Source organism: Lutzomyia longipalpis, chromosome 2 (assembly GCF_024334085.1).
Source record: "Lutzomyia longipalpis isolate SR_M1_2022 chromosome 2, ASM2433408v1".
NCBI classification, from domain to species: domain Eukaryota; kingdom Metazoa; phylum Arthropoda; class Insecta; order Diptera; family Psychodidae; genus Lutzomyia; species Lutzomyia longipalpis.
This window is the reverse complement of record NC_074708.1, coordinates 7,437,937-7,451,332: the sequence shown is the minus strand read 5'-3', so window position 1 is coordinate 7,451,332 and position 13,396 is coordinate 7,437,937. Positions and strand designations below refer to the sequence as shown.

Sequence of the window (13,396 nt, the reverse complement as noted above, 5' to 3'; positions counted from 1 at the left end):
TTTCTTGACTATTTTTGAAAAGGTCTTGAAACAAGCTATAATTTGATATATCATATAGCTTATATATATATATATAGATATATAGATATATATATCTCAATGATTTTCAAGGTCATCTCCAGAACACAAAATGGCGGCTTTTTGTTTTACCAAAACAGTTTTTCGCATTTTTTGTCGTGAAGGAATGACTCTACAGGATTCTAATGTTCTAGAAAGTTGTAGAGTTTTGCAAAACCTTTAATTTGATACTAAGATGAGCAAAATCGGACAATCCATTCAAGAGATATGGCTCTTAGAACTTTTCAAAATCAAGAATTTTTCAAATGGCCATATATTCTAAACGGTGACATAGATTTTCTTCATTTTCGGACTGATGACAGATATTGAGTCAGGCCACAACATATCAAAATTTAAAAGATTTGCCTAATGGGCATTCGGAGATATTGCCCCTTAAAGTTAGGCAATTTTTGTTTTTGATTTTAGCGCCTCTTGCGGATGCTTTTGGAACTTGGAATGTTCTAGACAGTTGTAGGGCTTCGCAATACCTTTCATTTGATACCAAGATGGTCAAAATCGGTCAAGCCGTTCTCGAGTTATATCGAAAAAATACTTTTTGCTTTAGGCCGCCATATTTGCTAAACCGCTCGACCAATTTTCAAGTATGAATTGTTGATGAAAACGTCTCACTGAGCTCTACAACATACTAAAATTTCAGACCTCTAGCTATAAGGGAAGTGTTTGACAGTGTTTCAAAATGGCGGACGGCGGCCATCTTGGATTTTGAAAATGCGAAAAAATGAAATTTTACACCCACATTTCTATAGAAAACTTCAAACCCGAAGTCTCTATCTGTTACCGTTCTCGAGCTATAAGGCAAAGTTTAGAGTCCCGGACGGCCGGCCGGATCAAAATTTTTCCACCACCATTTTTGGAATGTGGGTTGTCTGAAACATGCTCATACCAAGTTTGAGCCCGATCTGAGGTGGTCGGTTTTTCCGACGATTACAATACTTGGTGTTGGCCACGAAGTGGAACACCAACTAATTTAACCCTTTGATAACTCTTTAGACATCTTAAGGACTCCTTAATACCCATAAAAGAATCCTGAATTTACTGGAACGCAACATATTGAATTTTCTTTTAGCAATTCAACTGTAGAAAAAACATCAAATCCATCGAGGAAAAATTAGAGAAAAATCCTTTTTCACAATTTTCAAAAAGCTATATTTCTTCCAGAGATAAATATACAGTGTAAAATTCTGCTTCATTTTTTTTAATAATAAAAATCATTAATGTGCGACATAATTTTATTTTGTTCGCAATGTGATGAAAAAAAGATCTTTATTCACTTTCGTCCATTAAAAAGATTTTTCTTTGCACAAAATTCGAATTTTTTTTTAAAGTTTTTCTTTTTTTTTTGTATAGAAATGAGGTAAATTTTCGACACGTGCGACGTGTGGAAGAGAAAAATGTATTTTAACATTTTTTTTTCAATAAATATTCTTTACAAAAAAATGTTTGTCGCAAATCGGGGCGAATTTTCTTAAAGTTTTTTCTTCATGAAATGCACTTTGACACGATTAGATAAAATGCGATAGACTAGAGATTTTGGGGGCTTACGTAGCTTTCCTCCTGATGGCTTTACTGCTACTCCTCATGCTGCTGGTGTCGTCCTCATCATCGCCCGGGGTCTCCTCCTCCTTGGGCCGTGTCCATTTGATCATTGTCTCCGGCGAGCGATAGAGGAAGATTAATTTGGCAAAGAGATCCTCCTCCAGGGCAAATTCCAGTGATTCCCGCACGAGGTAGATGTCCAGGCAGAGCTGCAGCACGCGATCAACGTAGGGTAGATCATCAAACATAATCTTGAAGCTTGACCCCGAGAAGATACCGCGGAGGACGCGTGAGATCAAAATGACGAAGGTTGTGTACATCCCAATGATCCCACCAGCTGTGAGCCAGCTCAGTGTTGGCGGGAAGAGTTTGTCGTTGAATGTGTAGATAACGATCGCCTTGTCACAACTTGCTCCAGGGATATCCTTCAAGATATCCGTGTACAGTGCATCCGTACAGTCCTCCTTCAACTCCCACCATCGCACATTGTCCGCCTCAAAGAGCTTCAGCGTAATATTCCGGAAGCCCGCTGTTTCGGGATAATCACTGGGAATCATCTGCGGTATGGGCTTCAGTACCCCATTATTCTTCACTTTGAGGAACTTCGGCAGCAAATGCGGGATTGAGACATTCCCAGCTGTTTGATTGGACAACATCCCACTCAGGGTCTGCCTTATGGGATCCCCATAGATGAGATCGTAGCTCGTTTCATCCGTTATCACTCCCGGATTCTCCTTTGAATACGTAACCCTCGACACGGTGTACCTGAAGACAATCTTCAATGTATCCGTCGAATCAATATCTTCGCGCATTCTCTGCAAATCTGGCGGAGAAATTGCCCAAACGGACGTCGAATTGGGCCCCAAATCCACAACAGCCACATCAGCTGCTTCGTAGTTCGTCAAGAAAGTAACAGCTGTCTTATCCCTCTTGTACGGCTGATTCAGCATCAACCACTGCTCCTCCGTGAACTTCTGTATATTGCTCCCTTGAGCATTTGCAAAGTAAATTGGTTCAAATGGTCCAATCTTCATGCTAACCGACACATCAAAGGGTGGATTGGATTCCCCAACAGTATTCCCCAGAGCAAATAATCCCAATGGGAACCAAATGATCGTTATCAAGCCAAAAAGCATCCCACCACCCATTAAATACTTCACAAGGGTTGTCTTCTTCATCCCTCGCGGTGCTGGGAAGTCCGATTCGAGCTTCCGGGAGCACTTCAGCTGATACATATTGGCAAAAATATCCTCCATCTTCAACCAGTCAAATAGCGTCATCGAGGTGTCCGTCCAAATCCAATCCATGAGTGTTCGCAACTCAAACAGGAAGGGGATGAACATGTAGGCCTTGTAGGCGGACAAATTGACAAGATTGAAGCTACGCGTGAGGAAGTTCCCAAGGATTCTCGTGGGGTAGCCACAGCGAATTTGGTAGGCAGAGAAAAGGAGGTAGAAACATTTAATCAGGTACCAAATAACTGGAGGATTCTTTGCATTGAAACTCCTGAAAAGTGAAGAGAAAAATTAAGAATAAAATTATTTTAATCAAAGGAATTTGGATTAATTTTCTAGAAGAAAAATTCAAAACTTAAAAATTTTGATAATTATTTTTGCCAAGAATGAAAAATTCTTTGAAAGAAAATTTCTGATTGATTTTCAGGCTCAAAATTGAAAGAATAAATTTTGTGGTAAGAAAAATTGGGAAATAAATCTAATTGATTTCTAGCTCAGACAATTCAAAAATTAAAAATTTCGACAGAACTTTGAGAAAATATAAAAATTCTGATTGATTTTCAGGCCTAAAATGTAAAGAAAAAATAATTTTTAAACCTTCTTAATAATTTTTCTTGGCTAGAAAATTCAAAAAGAAAAAAATCTAATTGATTTCTAGGCCAGATAATTCAAAAATTAAAAATTTCGTCAGAACTTCGAGAAAATAAAAATTCTGACTGAAAGAAATATTGTTTAATAACTTTTCTTACCAGAAAATTCAAAAATAAAAAAATCTAATTGAGTTCCAGCTCAGAAAATTCAAAAATTACAAATTTTGATAATTATTTTTGTCAAGAACTTTAAAAAGATAAAAATTCTAACTGATTTTCAGGATCAAAACTTCAAGAAGATAAAATTTCTGACTGATTTTCAGGTCCAAAATGTAAAGAAAAAGTAAATTTATGAATAATTTTGTGGTAAGAAAAATTCAAAAATAAATAAATCTAATTGATTTCCAGCTCGGGAAATTTTAAATAAAAAATTTCGACAGAACTTCGATGTGATAAAATTCCTGACTGATTTTCAGGCATGAAATGTAAAAAAAAAAATATTTCTGAACTTTCTGAATAGTTTTTCTTGTCTAGAAAATTCAAAAATAAAAAAAATCCAATTGAATGATTGAGCTCAGAAAATTCAAAAATTCAAAATTTTGATAATTGTTTTTGCCAAGAACTTTAAGAAGATAAAAATTCTGATTGACTTTCAGACTCTTGAGACTCAAAACTTTAAGGGAAAAATAATTTCTTAATAATTTTTGTTTGCTAGAATATTGAGAAATTAAATAATCTAATTGATTTCCAGTTCAGAAAATTCTAAAATTAAAATTTTTGACAAAACTTCGAGAAGATAAAAATTCTGACTGATTTTCAGGCTTAAAACTGCAAGCGAAAAGAATTCTGAATAATTTTTCTTGGCTAGAAAATTCAGAAATAAAAAAAAATCTAATAGATTTCCAGTCTAGAAAATTCTAAAAAAAAACTTCTAAATAAAGAATTGACCGAAAAATTTATTTTTCTTCTTCCTACCTCTCAGTAACTGCGGGAAGGATGAAGAACATCCAAATGTGGATACCCACTGTAAGGCCATATTGGAAAATAATTTTTCCCAACATGTATTTCCTGAGGTAGAGAGCCCGGTCGATGATGATTAGAATAAATTGGAGAATGAGCATTATTAGAAATGCTAAAGGCACTTTATTCTCCTCGAGATAAGCTGTAACACCACCATCTCCCTGCTGAGACTGCAAGAAGAATTCAAATAAAAAAAAACATTTCATTTGTTAGAAGAAAAAGTTCTCCGGAGCAAAAGAAAAGAAGAAAAACTTACTCCAAATGATGTAAAACCAAAGAGCACAACCATAAAATTGATAAAGTCACAGAAGAACATGTAGGCGTATACATCTGCTGAAACGCGCGATGATCGATCAAGGAGCTGCCCAAAGAAGATCCTGAATGATGAACAATGGCGATTGAAGCTGCAAGAAAAAGTTCCTCTCTGTAAAATCTTCCTGAGAATTTAATTTAATTTTTAAAAGAAAAACTCACGAAAGTTTAACAACAGGAGGGATGATGGATGTTGGTTGATCCTTAACATCAGTCACCTGAACCAGCTGCATGTCCGTCGATGGACACAGGATGGTCTCTGTGTGAACTTTTGCAATGGCAATGGCTTGATTTGAGCCAGTTTCATCAGTCTTCTTGTCCAGATCATTTGTCTTCTGGACAAGAGCCTTCTCCTCTGCGCCATTCCCCGTGTTTTGATTCACCTGGTACGGTCCCTCAGACAGAGGTTCCTCCTTGAAGTCTGACTTCCACAGCCCGAGCGTCTTTAGCATGAAACGATGGAAGAAGAGAACAAGAAGAAGAGCCAAATCGTACGTTGCGTAGTTCTTCTTCTTCTCAATCCCAATTATTCGTGCTGGGGCAAGAGGTTGATTCGGTGGAATTGGTTGTTCATTCCACCAGAGCAATTCAAACTGAGAGACACACTTTAGCAGCACAACGATCTGCGTGTAGGCTATCAAGGTGACCCAGAATGTCTTTGAAGGACGCGGGACGGTCAATGTTCCCCAACAGAAGACCATAAAAGGCAGAGGAAGGGACAAAATACTCGAAGAATTGACCTTAAAATTTAAAAAAAAATATTTCAGGCGTTTAATTCTGAGTTTCTTGAGCTCTAGACTCGACTTGCTGAACCCTCAGTTAATACCTGATTGATAAAGACGACAAAATAGCAAACAAGATCCGTGTTAGACAAGATGGCAAACCAACAAGCCATCAATAGCTCAACAATCGACGAATGTTCCTTCTCAGAAAAATCCTCAATTTCATCAACTTTGTATTTCCTGCAAAAAACATCCCAAATTCACCAAAAACAATCCAAAAATTCTCCTCTAAAAATTCTTAATCATTTTTTTATCAAATAATTTCATTTTTGTGTCTCTCACAATGCTCTCAAGTTTTCTTTTAAAATTACAAAAATTAATATTTCATTTTCAAAAAGAAAATCAAACATGCAAAAATGTACAGAAAAAAGGCATTTCGCAAAAAGTTTTTAAACATTCAAAAAGTGTGTAAAAAAAAACTCAAAAAAGATTCTTTATAGCACGCAAGCATGTAAGCGCGTGTGCTTTAAAAACTATTTTAAAAAAAAATCCACTTTGCGTGTTGAAAAAAGGAATGAAAGTGGAAGCAAAGTTTGAAGGATCATTCAAAGTATTTTTTTTTTGGAAACTAAATAAAATGTTAGTCAAGACACATTTTGTGCTATAAAAAAATATAAAATTTTTATAACAAATTTCCTTGATTTTTGAATGATCTTTCAATAAACTTTGGAGACATTTAAAAATGAAATATAAAAGATGAAGCTCATTTGAAGCTGTGACGTTGTGCACTCTCATGTACCTGTCCTTAACTTTTGGCTTCTCCACTTTAGCAGTGGATGGTGATACTTCATCTAAGCCACGTTCCAATGAGGGCGCCAAGATACGAATTTCTGGCACCATACTCTCTCTGCGCCTGCATTAAAAGCTCACTATGTAAAATGTGTTCTATGTCCTTTTCCATGTTATTTTTTTATGTATCATTTTGTACATCATTCCTTTTCTCCTAAATTTCATTTCACTCAAATAATTTTTTTTTTTGAAAAAATTCTACTTTGGAACATTTATTAATTTAAAGGGTTGATTCTGTTAAAAATATCAATCCAAGACACATATTGTGCTATAAGAGAAATTCTTTTTTTATGGAATGTGTCAAGGATGCTATAAAAATGTTTATTTTGCTAGGAAATTCTTTTTAAGATTACAGAATATAAATTTGAAAAATATTTTCAACAGAATCAACCCCCTTTAAATTGAAAACTAAAAAGAAAAGACATACAGAAATGTGTTTTGGGAACTCACACACATTTAAATTTATATAATTTTTTAATAATAAATTTGCATGCATTTTTAAACACCATTCTCTAATGAAAATCACTTTAAAAAGAAAATTAATTTAAAACACAATCACACTTCTATTTCAAACTCATTTAGCATTTGATTTTATTTTTAAAGAATTTCATTCTTTTCTTACTCTTCTTCCTCCTCTGGGGGTTTGGGCTTAAGAACTGCTTGCTGTAGAGCTGCATAGTTGGCTGCAAGTCTGAAAAGAAATTTTTATAAAAGAAATTCTAAATAATATTTTTATTAAAATTAAAATTCAATTAAAATTAGTTTTTGCTAAAATTCATTTTTACTAAAGTTTTCTAACACAACATAAATTTATTTTTCTTTAAAAAAAATTAGCCACAATGCTTTGCTTTTATGTACAAATATATAATTTTTTACCCTTCATCCTCTGATGCATCTCCTCCAGTTTCCGTTGGTACATTATCCGTATCAACTCTAACATCAGCCTCACTCACTGTACCCCTATTTTGTCTCTCCGTTTCGGTGGTGGAACTTTCCGTTGAGTGTTCACTAAAAGCACATTTTATTTTTCCAAAAGCAAAAGAAAAATAAAATCAACATAAAATATTTTTTTTACACCACCTATACGCCATCCTCTGTTTGTTTTCTTTGTACAAAAAATTTACAAATTCTTTTTGATACATTTTTGCTCTGAAAATTATCTTCTAAACATTAATTTTTTCAGTTTTTTTTTTCTAAAACATCTTTTTTGGTACTGAAGCCAATTTACATAGCTCTTTACCCATTAAGTTTTGCTACTGCCAATTGACGTAATAAATTACCTGTTAATCCTCTGGGGGATCCACATCATATTCCCCGCACGACGACCTATCCCAAAGTCTGGGGAATTCTTCAGTTCAATCTTCTCGCGCGCTAGGACACGCACAACGTACCGGTAGTGTCGTGAAATGCGATTGAGACGAATAATGAGAGAGATCATGGCGCCCTCAATGAAGGCCCAGATCAATTTTAGACCCACCAAACGACCCCTTGGACGCTCCTCATCCCCATCAATCTCCGTCACACTCTCCTCCGAGCTGGACCTCTTCAGATGTTGCCTCTCCGTTGGATCATCATCATCATCCCCATCACTATCCGATGGTGACTTGTAGGCATGACTCGGCCCCGGTTTATCTCTATCCAACTCATCAGCATCCTCACGACGCTTTGACGCCACCCTCGAGGACACCTAAAGGTCACACACACACACAAAGAATTACTTCCAGAAGCAACAAACTCTTCAGAAGGCGATATTTGTACACAGAAAAAAAATATTCACACATTCCAATCAATTTATTATTGAGAAAATAAATTAATCAAAAAGACTTTCCCAGACATTTTCCTGCTAAAAGGACAAAAAAAAAGAAGAATAACCAATATAGACCCCTCGATATCGTGCAAAATGAAAAGGACAGTCAACACAAAGCCAGACTTACCACAAATTTATTTTTTGTAAAAAATTCAACAATGAGAAGTTTGCTACACTCAGAAAAAAATAAAATCGCAAAGGATAGAAGAAAATGAATTGATGCATTATTCAAGGGAACTTCCAGTGGAATATTCAGTCTATTATCCAGTTGTAAATCAATTGGAAATTCATAGTAAATTCCATTAGAACAGTTTTGGAAGCTTTTTGGAAGTTCCAGCAAAAAATATATTATAATTTCCAGTAGAAATTTTATTAAAATTTCTGTGAAAAATCTTGTAAAAGTCCTAGTTGTAAATCTATTGGAGATTCCAGTGGGAATAAATAGTTTTAAAAAAAATGCTGGAAGTTTTACTAGAAACCTCATTGACAGCCAGCAAAATAAACAGAAAATATATTGAAGATTCTGATGAAAATATATTGATAATTCCAGTACAAAATTTATTGGAAATTTTACTAGAAAACCAATGGAAAATAAATTTAAACTTATAAATTAAGAAAAAAAAAATTAAATGCTATTAATGCAAAATCTTTTATCCAAGTCTAATTTCAAAGAAACTGACAGTTAAGTTTGCCAATAAGTTAATCCGATTTGATTTTTTTCTAGTTCTTAAAAATTTTATACAAAGTTGAATTTCCAAGCAGTTCCAGCTATTTTTGTCTCGAAACTGCATAAAAAAATTAAGAATAATCAAGATCTTGAAATCTTAACTTTAGAATACGTGTTAAAAAAAGTGAAAATAATTTTTCTGAGTGTAGCACAGCACAAAAATATTTTTTCTACAAATAAATGACAGAGAAATACAATAAAATACAATGAAGATGAAAACTACAAAACTACCGAAGAAAACTAAATGAGAAAAAAACCTACAAAATTTTCTTTTAATAACTTCGTTGTGCAGCAACTTTTACAAACTACAGTGCGGTGCTTCTACGTCAGCTTTTTTGTGCAAGAATACATTGTAAATTTCTACAAAAGAAGCACATTGAAATGCCAAAAAGATTCTTTTTTTTTTGGTCAATTTAGAAAATTAGCCAATTAAGTGTTAAAACAAAAAAAAAATAGAAAAAGCAATGAAATAGGAATTTTTTTTGGTATATAATACTGAATTTTGAAGTAAATGCCACTCACATCGTCATCATCGTCTTCACCACCACCACCAATATGCGAAGGAAGCGGTTCAGACATAATCGAGCGACCTGAATCGAATTTCTGGTATGATTTCCTCCCCTTTTTCGACTCACGAACACTTCTGCGATGGAAGGATGTTGGGGAAAAGCCAGGATCGGATTCTGATGTTCTATGCACATTGCCTTCATTGAATTTCGTTGATATCAACTACAAAAAATGATTTTCTTTTCTTTCATTCGCAACAAAATGGATTGCCTACGATCCTCCTAATTTTTTCTTCTTTGTGTTTGTTCACTAAATGATCAGAAGCATCATTTAATATTACAAGAAAAATATTGCAAAAAATGCAATTAAAAGCTTTCTTTCTCTGTGTGAAAGATGGGGGGAAGTTGTGATGTAGATTTATATGTAAGAAATGTTGGATTGATAAACAAACTAAAAGCAAGAGAACAAAGAAACATTTGCCAAAAAAATGTGTGTGTGTTCTGAAAAGAGAAAAACCTTTTGGAATTTTTCTTTCAAAATTAATTTTTGCAACTTTTCATTGACTCTGAAGAGTTTTATCTTCCTAATAAATGGTTGGGTGGGTCTCTTCTTAAAGCAGCAACGTAATAATTTAGTCATAAATAAATTATTATTGACATTTTTTTGGGGTATTTTAAAAACTTTTCATAAACGGGAGATAAAAATTTCTGTAACAAAAAAATCCGTAAAACGAAAACCACAAAACGGAGGAATTTACATATTTTTTTTTAAAGGGACAACGAGGACATTTAAAGGGAGTCTACAAACCTCGCCAAGGCCCATTTTCTTTTGAAGCTTCTCCTTCTGCTGATCCTCAACATCATCCTCAGATTTTGGTTGAGCCAACAGATCAAGCTCAAGTTCATCATCAAGATCCTCAAACATGTAATAGTCTCCCGAACGAATTGCTACGAAAAAAAAATCAAAAAAATCAATTTAAGAAAATATATTTTCCAAAAAAAATTAAATAAAAAATTAAATGATTTGTGTATGATACAGAAATTGAGAAATTTCTGTGAGAGTTTAGCGAGTAAATAAAAAAAAAAACAAGATCATCCTTTTGGTGATCTTTCGTGCAGAGAGAATGACATTGAAGTGCCCAAGATTTGAAGCCACATAAGAATGTAAAAAATTAGATAAAAGAGAAAATACTCAAGTAAATTAGTAAGACAATTTCTAAATGATGTCATCTATTTGTTAGATTTTTACACAGACTCTATTTTATCCACATCCGGTATTAAAACACCTGCAGAAGAGACGAAGATCAACGATTTGTTTGTTTTTCTACACAGCCACGGAAAAAAGGGAAACCACAACATTGCTCCAGAATTTTTGTCCTACAAATGGTATGGCGAAAAGAATTAAATTTTCTTTTTCAAATGAAGAATCTTTGACCAATTCCGCCATGGGTTTTAGTTCGCACCAATTTCTACGAATGAAATGGGAGATATTCATGAAAAGAATTCAATTCTTTACGCTCTATTTGGAATAAATTTTATGTTTATTGAATTTGCATACTTTTAGGCGCAAAATGGAAGTAATCCTTTTAACGAATGTCTGACGTATAATAAAATAAATCGTAAGAATCCGGCGAATTAAAAAATATTTTTTGCAGACTTTGGGCGTAACCTAGCAGTAAAAAAAATTATTTAAAAATTAAAATTGATTAAAAAATACAAAACAAATTTAAAAAAAATAATATTTTAATTGCTTAAAAATATTGCAATCATGAGATATTCGGCCTAATTCAGCGACCAAGAAACCCTTGAAATCTTTGAATTTTGTACTGAAATTTCAAGATTTCAAGCGAATTTCAAGGGTTTCTTGGTCGCTGAATAAGGCCCATTAATACACAAAAAATTAATATTTTAATATTTCATAATTTTCATACATTTAGGTGCAAAAGGAATCTAAAAATTCGCTCTTAGTTCCATGAAAATTTCTTGGAGAGTGTGCCAAGATTAAAAACAGATGAAATTCTAAGAGAAAAATATTATTTACGAATTGTTAAAAACATTTTGTCAGGATTATTATCTAATCTATTAAACAATAAATAGAAATGTTATTTCTTGCATACTTGTAGGTAAAATTTTTAGATAATTTTTTGATAAATTTAAGAAAGAATTTACTACCAAATAGCGCCTCAAAGTATGCAATTTGCTTTTTTTTTCTTTTAGTTTAAGCATCTTGATGGAAAATTTTCTTTTTATGTGAATATCTCCCAAAAATATTTGCCAACTACAGAGATTTTTAGGGATTTATTCATCAAGAGATTTGCCATACCACGGCCACATTTAACACGCTGCTTTCTCTCCTGACCCCTGAAATCCCCTGAATCGACTGCGCGGGAACACACATATAAAGAAAATATATAGTTAACAAATGTGAGATTTTTTTTTACAAGATTTGTGTATTTATAATTCCTGGAAAATTAAAGAAAAAGGCTTTAAAGTTTTTTTTTTGAAGCAATAAAACAAGAAAATAAAAAATGAATAAATTTATTTTTTGTTCAGTCTTTGCATTTTTGGCATTTTCTTTTACCTTTTCTTCTGTGTTTTATTTACATTTTTTGGCTTGTGCTATGTATTTACAATTTAATAGAAAAATAAGGAAATTATAGGAAATTCAGTGCAGAATCTTCGATGCTTCTGTACAGGAATCTTTTGCTGCATCTTAAAGTGCTTCATTAGGAGGAGGGAGGTGGAATAGTTACACTCATGATGCGAAACGGGAGATCTCGATGATGTCGAAATGAGAGATTGGCGGAAGGAAATCTCCCCAACTGGACCCCAGCTGAAGGGTCTTCGTCGTGGAGCACTTCTTGCTGATGTTTCATCATCAACAATTGCCCAGGAAATATCACTTGCCCGCCTCTGTGGATGCACTGTGTCTGCTGCCCACGAAGTGGCCATACTCGACTCCCGGCGATGCCCATGGCGCAATCTTGGGGACTCTGTGGCATCATCGGCTTCCTTCAAATGCCCAGAAAATCAAGAACTATTCTAGTTCTTTTTTTCTTCTGATAACTAAATTGTTTCCTTTGAACTTACATCAGGCGGATCGAGATTACTCGAAGCAAGCCTATTCCTATTGCCACCACCACCCTCAAATTGATCCGGCCACGATACCGTATTGAGGCTCGATTGTCTCCTATGCTGACGATGAGATTCCCTCGAGGATTGCTTCGTGGGTGGCTGAAGGGAATTATTCTGTGCCCCCGATCTATTCTCATCCATTGGGGGTGGTGAAAAGACGGGATATGACTCATCTGATCCACCCTGAATGGGGAGTAGCTCAGATCCCGGTGGGGAACTAAAGGACAAACGATGTGGCTCCAAATAGCCATCAAGTGAGACAGTCATCACTGCTGAACTCGGTGATGCGGCCTTTAATTTGCAAACTTCATCAGTTTGAATCCAAAACTAAAGATTACTTTAGGTTCTGCCTTGTAGAATTTTTATTTTTAAGCAATTTTACTAATTCCAGCGACGTTTTGATTTTATTTAGAAGACGTTAAATTGCATTGTTTTATGACAAAAATATTTTTTTTGGATTTTGTTGGTGTGCTTCGTTAAATAATAATTGATTTTAGAGGTAATCGGACGAATATTTTAATCTTATTTCATTAATTTCAAATGTTTTAAATTAATTAATTTTTATCTGAATATTGTCAATTTTTCTGAATTATTAGAACAATTTTTGATCATTCTTAATACAATTCCAATACTTCTCGTGTACACAAACGTCCTTTTGAATGAATAGATTGGCTAATTTCTCAAAGAAAAAAACCTTAATAAAATAAATTAATATGGCGTCTGTAAGCGTCCTTAAAAGCACCGCCATTTCTGTCTAAACTTCACATCAAATCCAACAATTTAAATTCAAATTTCTTTCCGTTAAAAACAGTTTCTTATCTATGTGAAAAATTCCATATTTTTGCGATATTCCACTCCCGAAAAAAATTCTATTTAGCA

General features: G+C 34.0%; 3 protein-coding genes across 12 annotated transcripts in view; 1 reads left to right on the top strand and 2 right to left on the bottom strand.

The window, feature by feature from the left end:
* The window catches only part of LOC129788976 (dachshund homolog 2), a 1,190,888-nt gene that overhangs the window by 504,333 nt on the left and 673,159 nt on the right, over positions 1-13,396 (bottom strand). The window lies entirely within an intron of this gene.
* Positions 1-13,396, top strand: part of LOC129788985 (uncharacterized) — a 511,890-nt gene that overhangs the window by 46,304 nt on the left and 452,190 nt on the right. The gene's annotated exons all lie outside the window — the stretch shown is intronic.
* Positions 1,201-13,396, bottom strand: part of LOC129788931 (piezo-type mechanosensitive ion channel component) — a 33,820-nt gene continuing 21,624 nt past the window's right edge. For 5 of the 10 annotated variants that reach the window (XM_055825384.1, XM_055825386.1, XM_055825387.1 and 2 more), the window contains 12 exons: positions 11,706-11,762; positions 10,191-10,330; positions 9,399-9,605; positions 7,623-8,029; positions 7,219-7,350; positions 6,965-7,033; positions 6,293-6,406; positions 5,598-5,733; positions 4,934-5,511; positions 4,716-4,863; positions 4,415-4,629; positions 1,201-3,120 (listed from right to left, as the gene is read on the bottom strand). In XM_055825384.1, coding sequence (XP_055681359.1) covers positions 1,617-3,120; positions 4,415-4,629; positions 4,716-4,863; positions 4,934-5,511; positions 5,598-5,733; positions 6,293-6,406; positions 6,965-7,033; positions 7,219-7,350; positions 7,623-8,029; positions 9,399-9,605; positions 10,191-10,330; positions 11,706-11,762 — 3,707 coding nt within the window. In that variant the 3' untranslated portion in view covers positions 1,201-1,616. The remainder of the gene's footprint in view (positions 3,121-4,414; positions 4,630-4,715; positions 4,864-4,933; positions 5,512-5,597; positions 5,734-6,292; positions 6,407-6,964; positions 7,034-7,218; positions 7,351-7,622; positions 8,030-9,398; positions 9,606-10,190; positions 10,331-11,705; positions 11,763-13,396) is intronic. The other 5 variants (XM_055825390.1, XM_055825388.1, XM_055825393.1 and 2 more) reach the window with 5 other exon arrangements.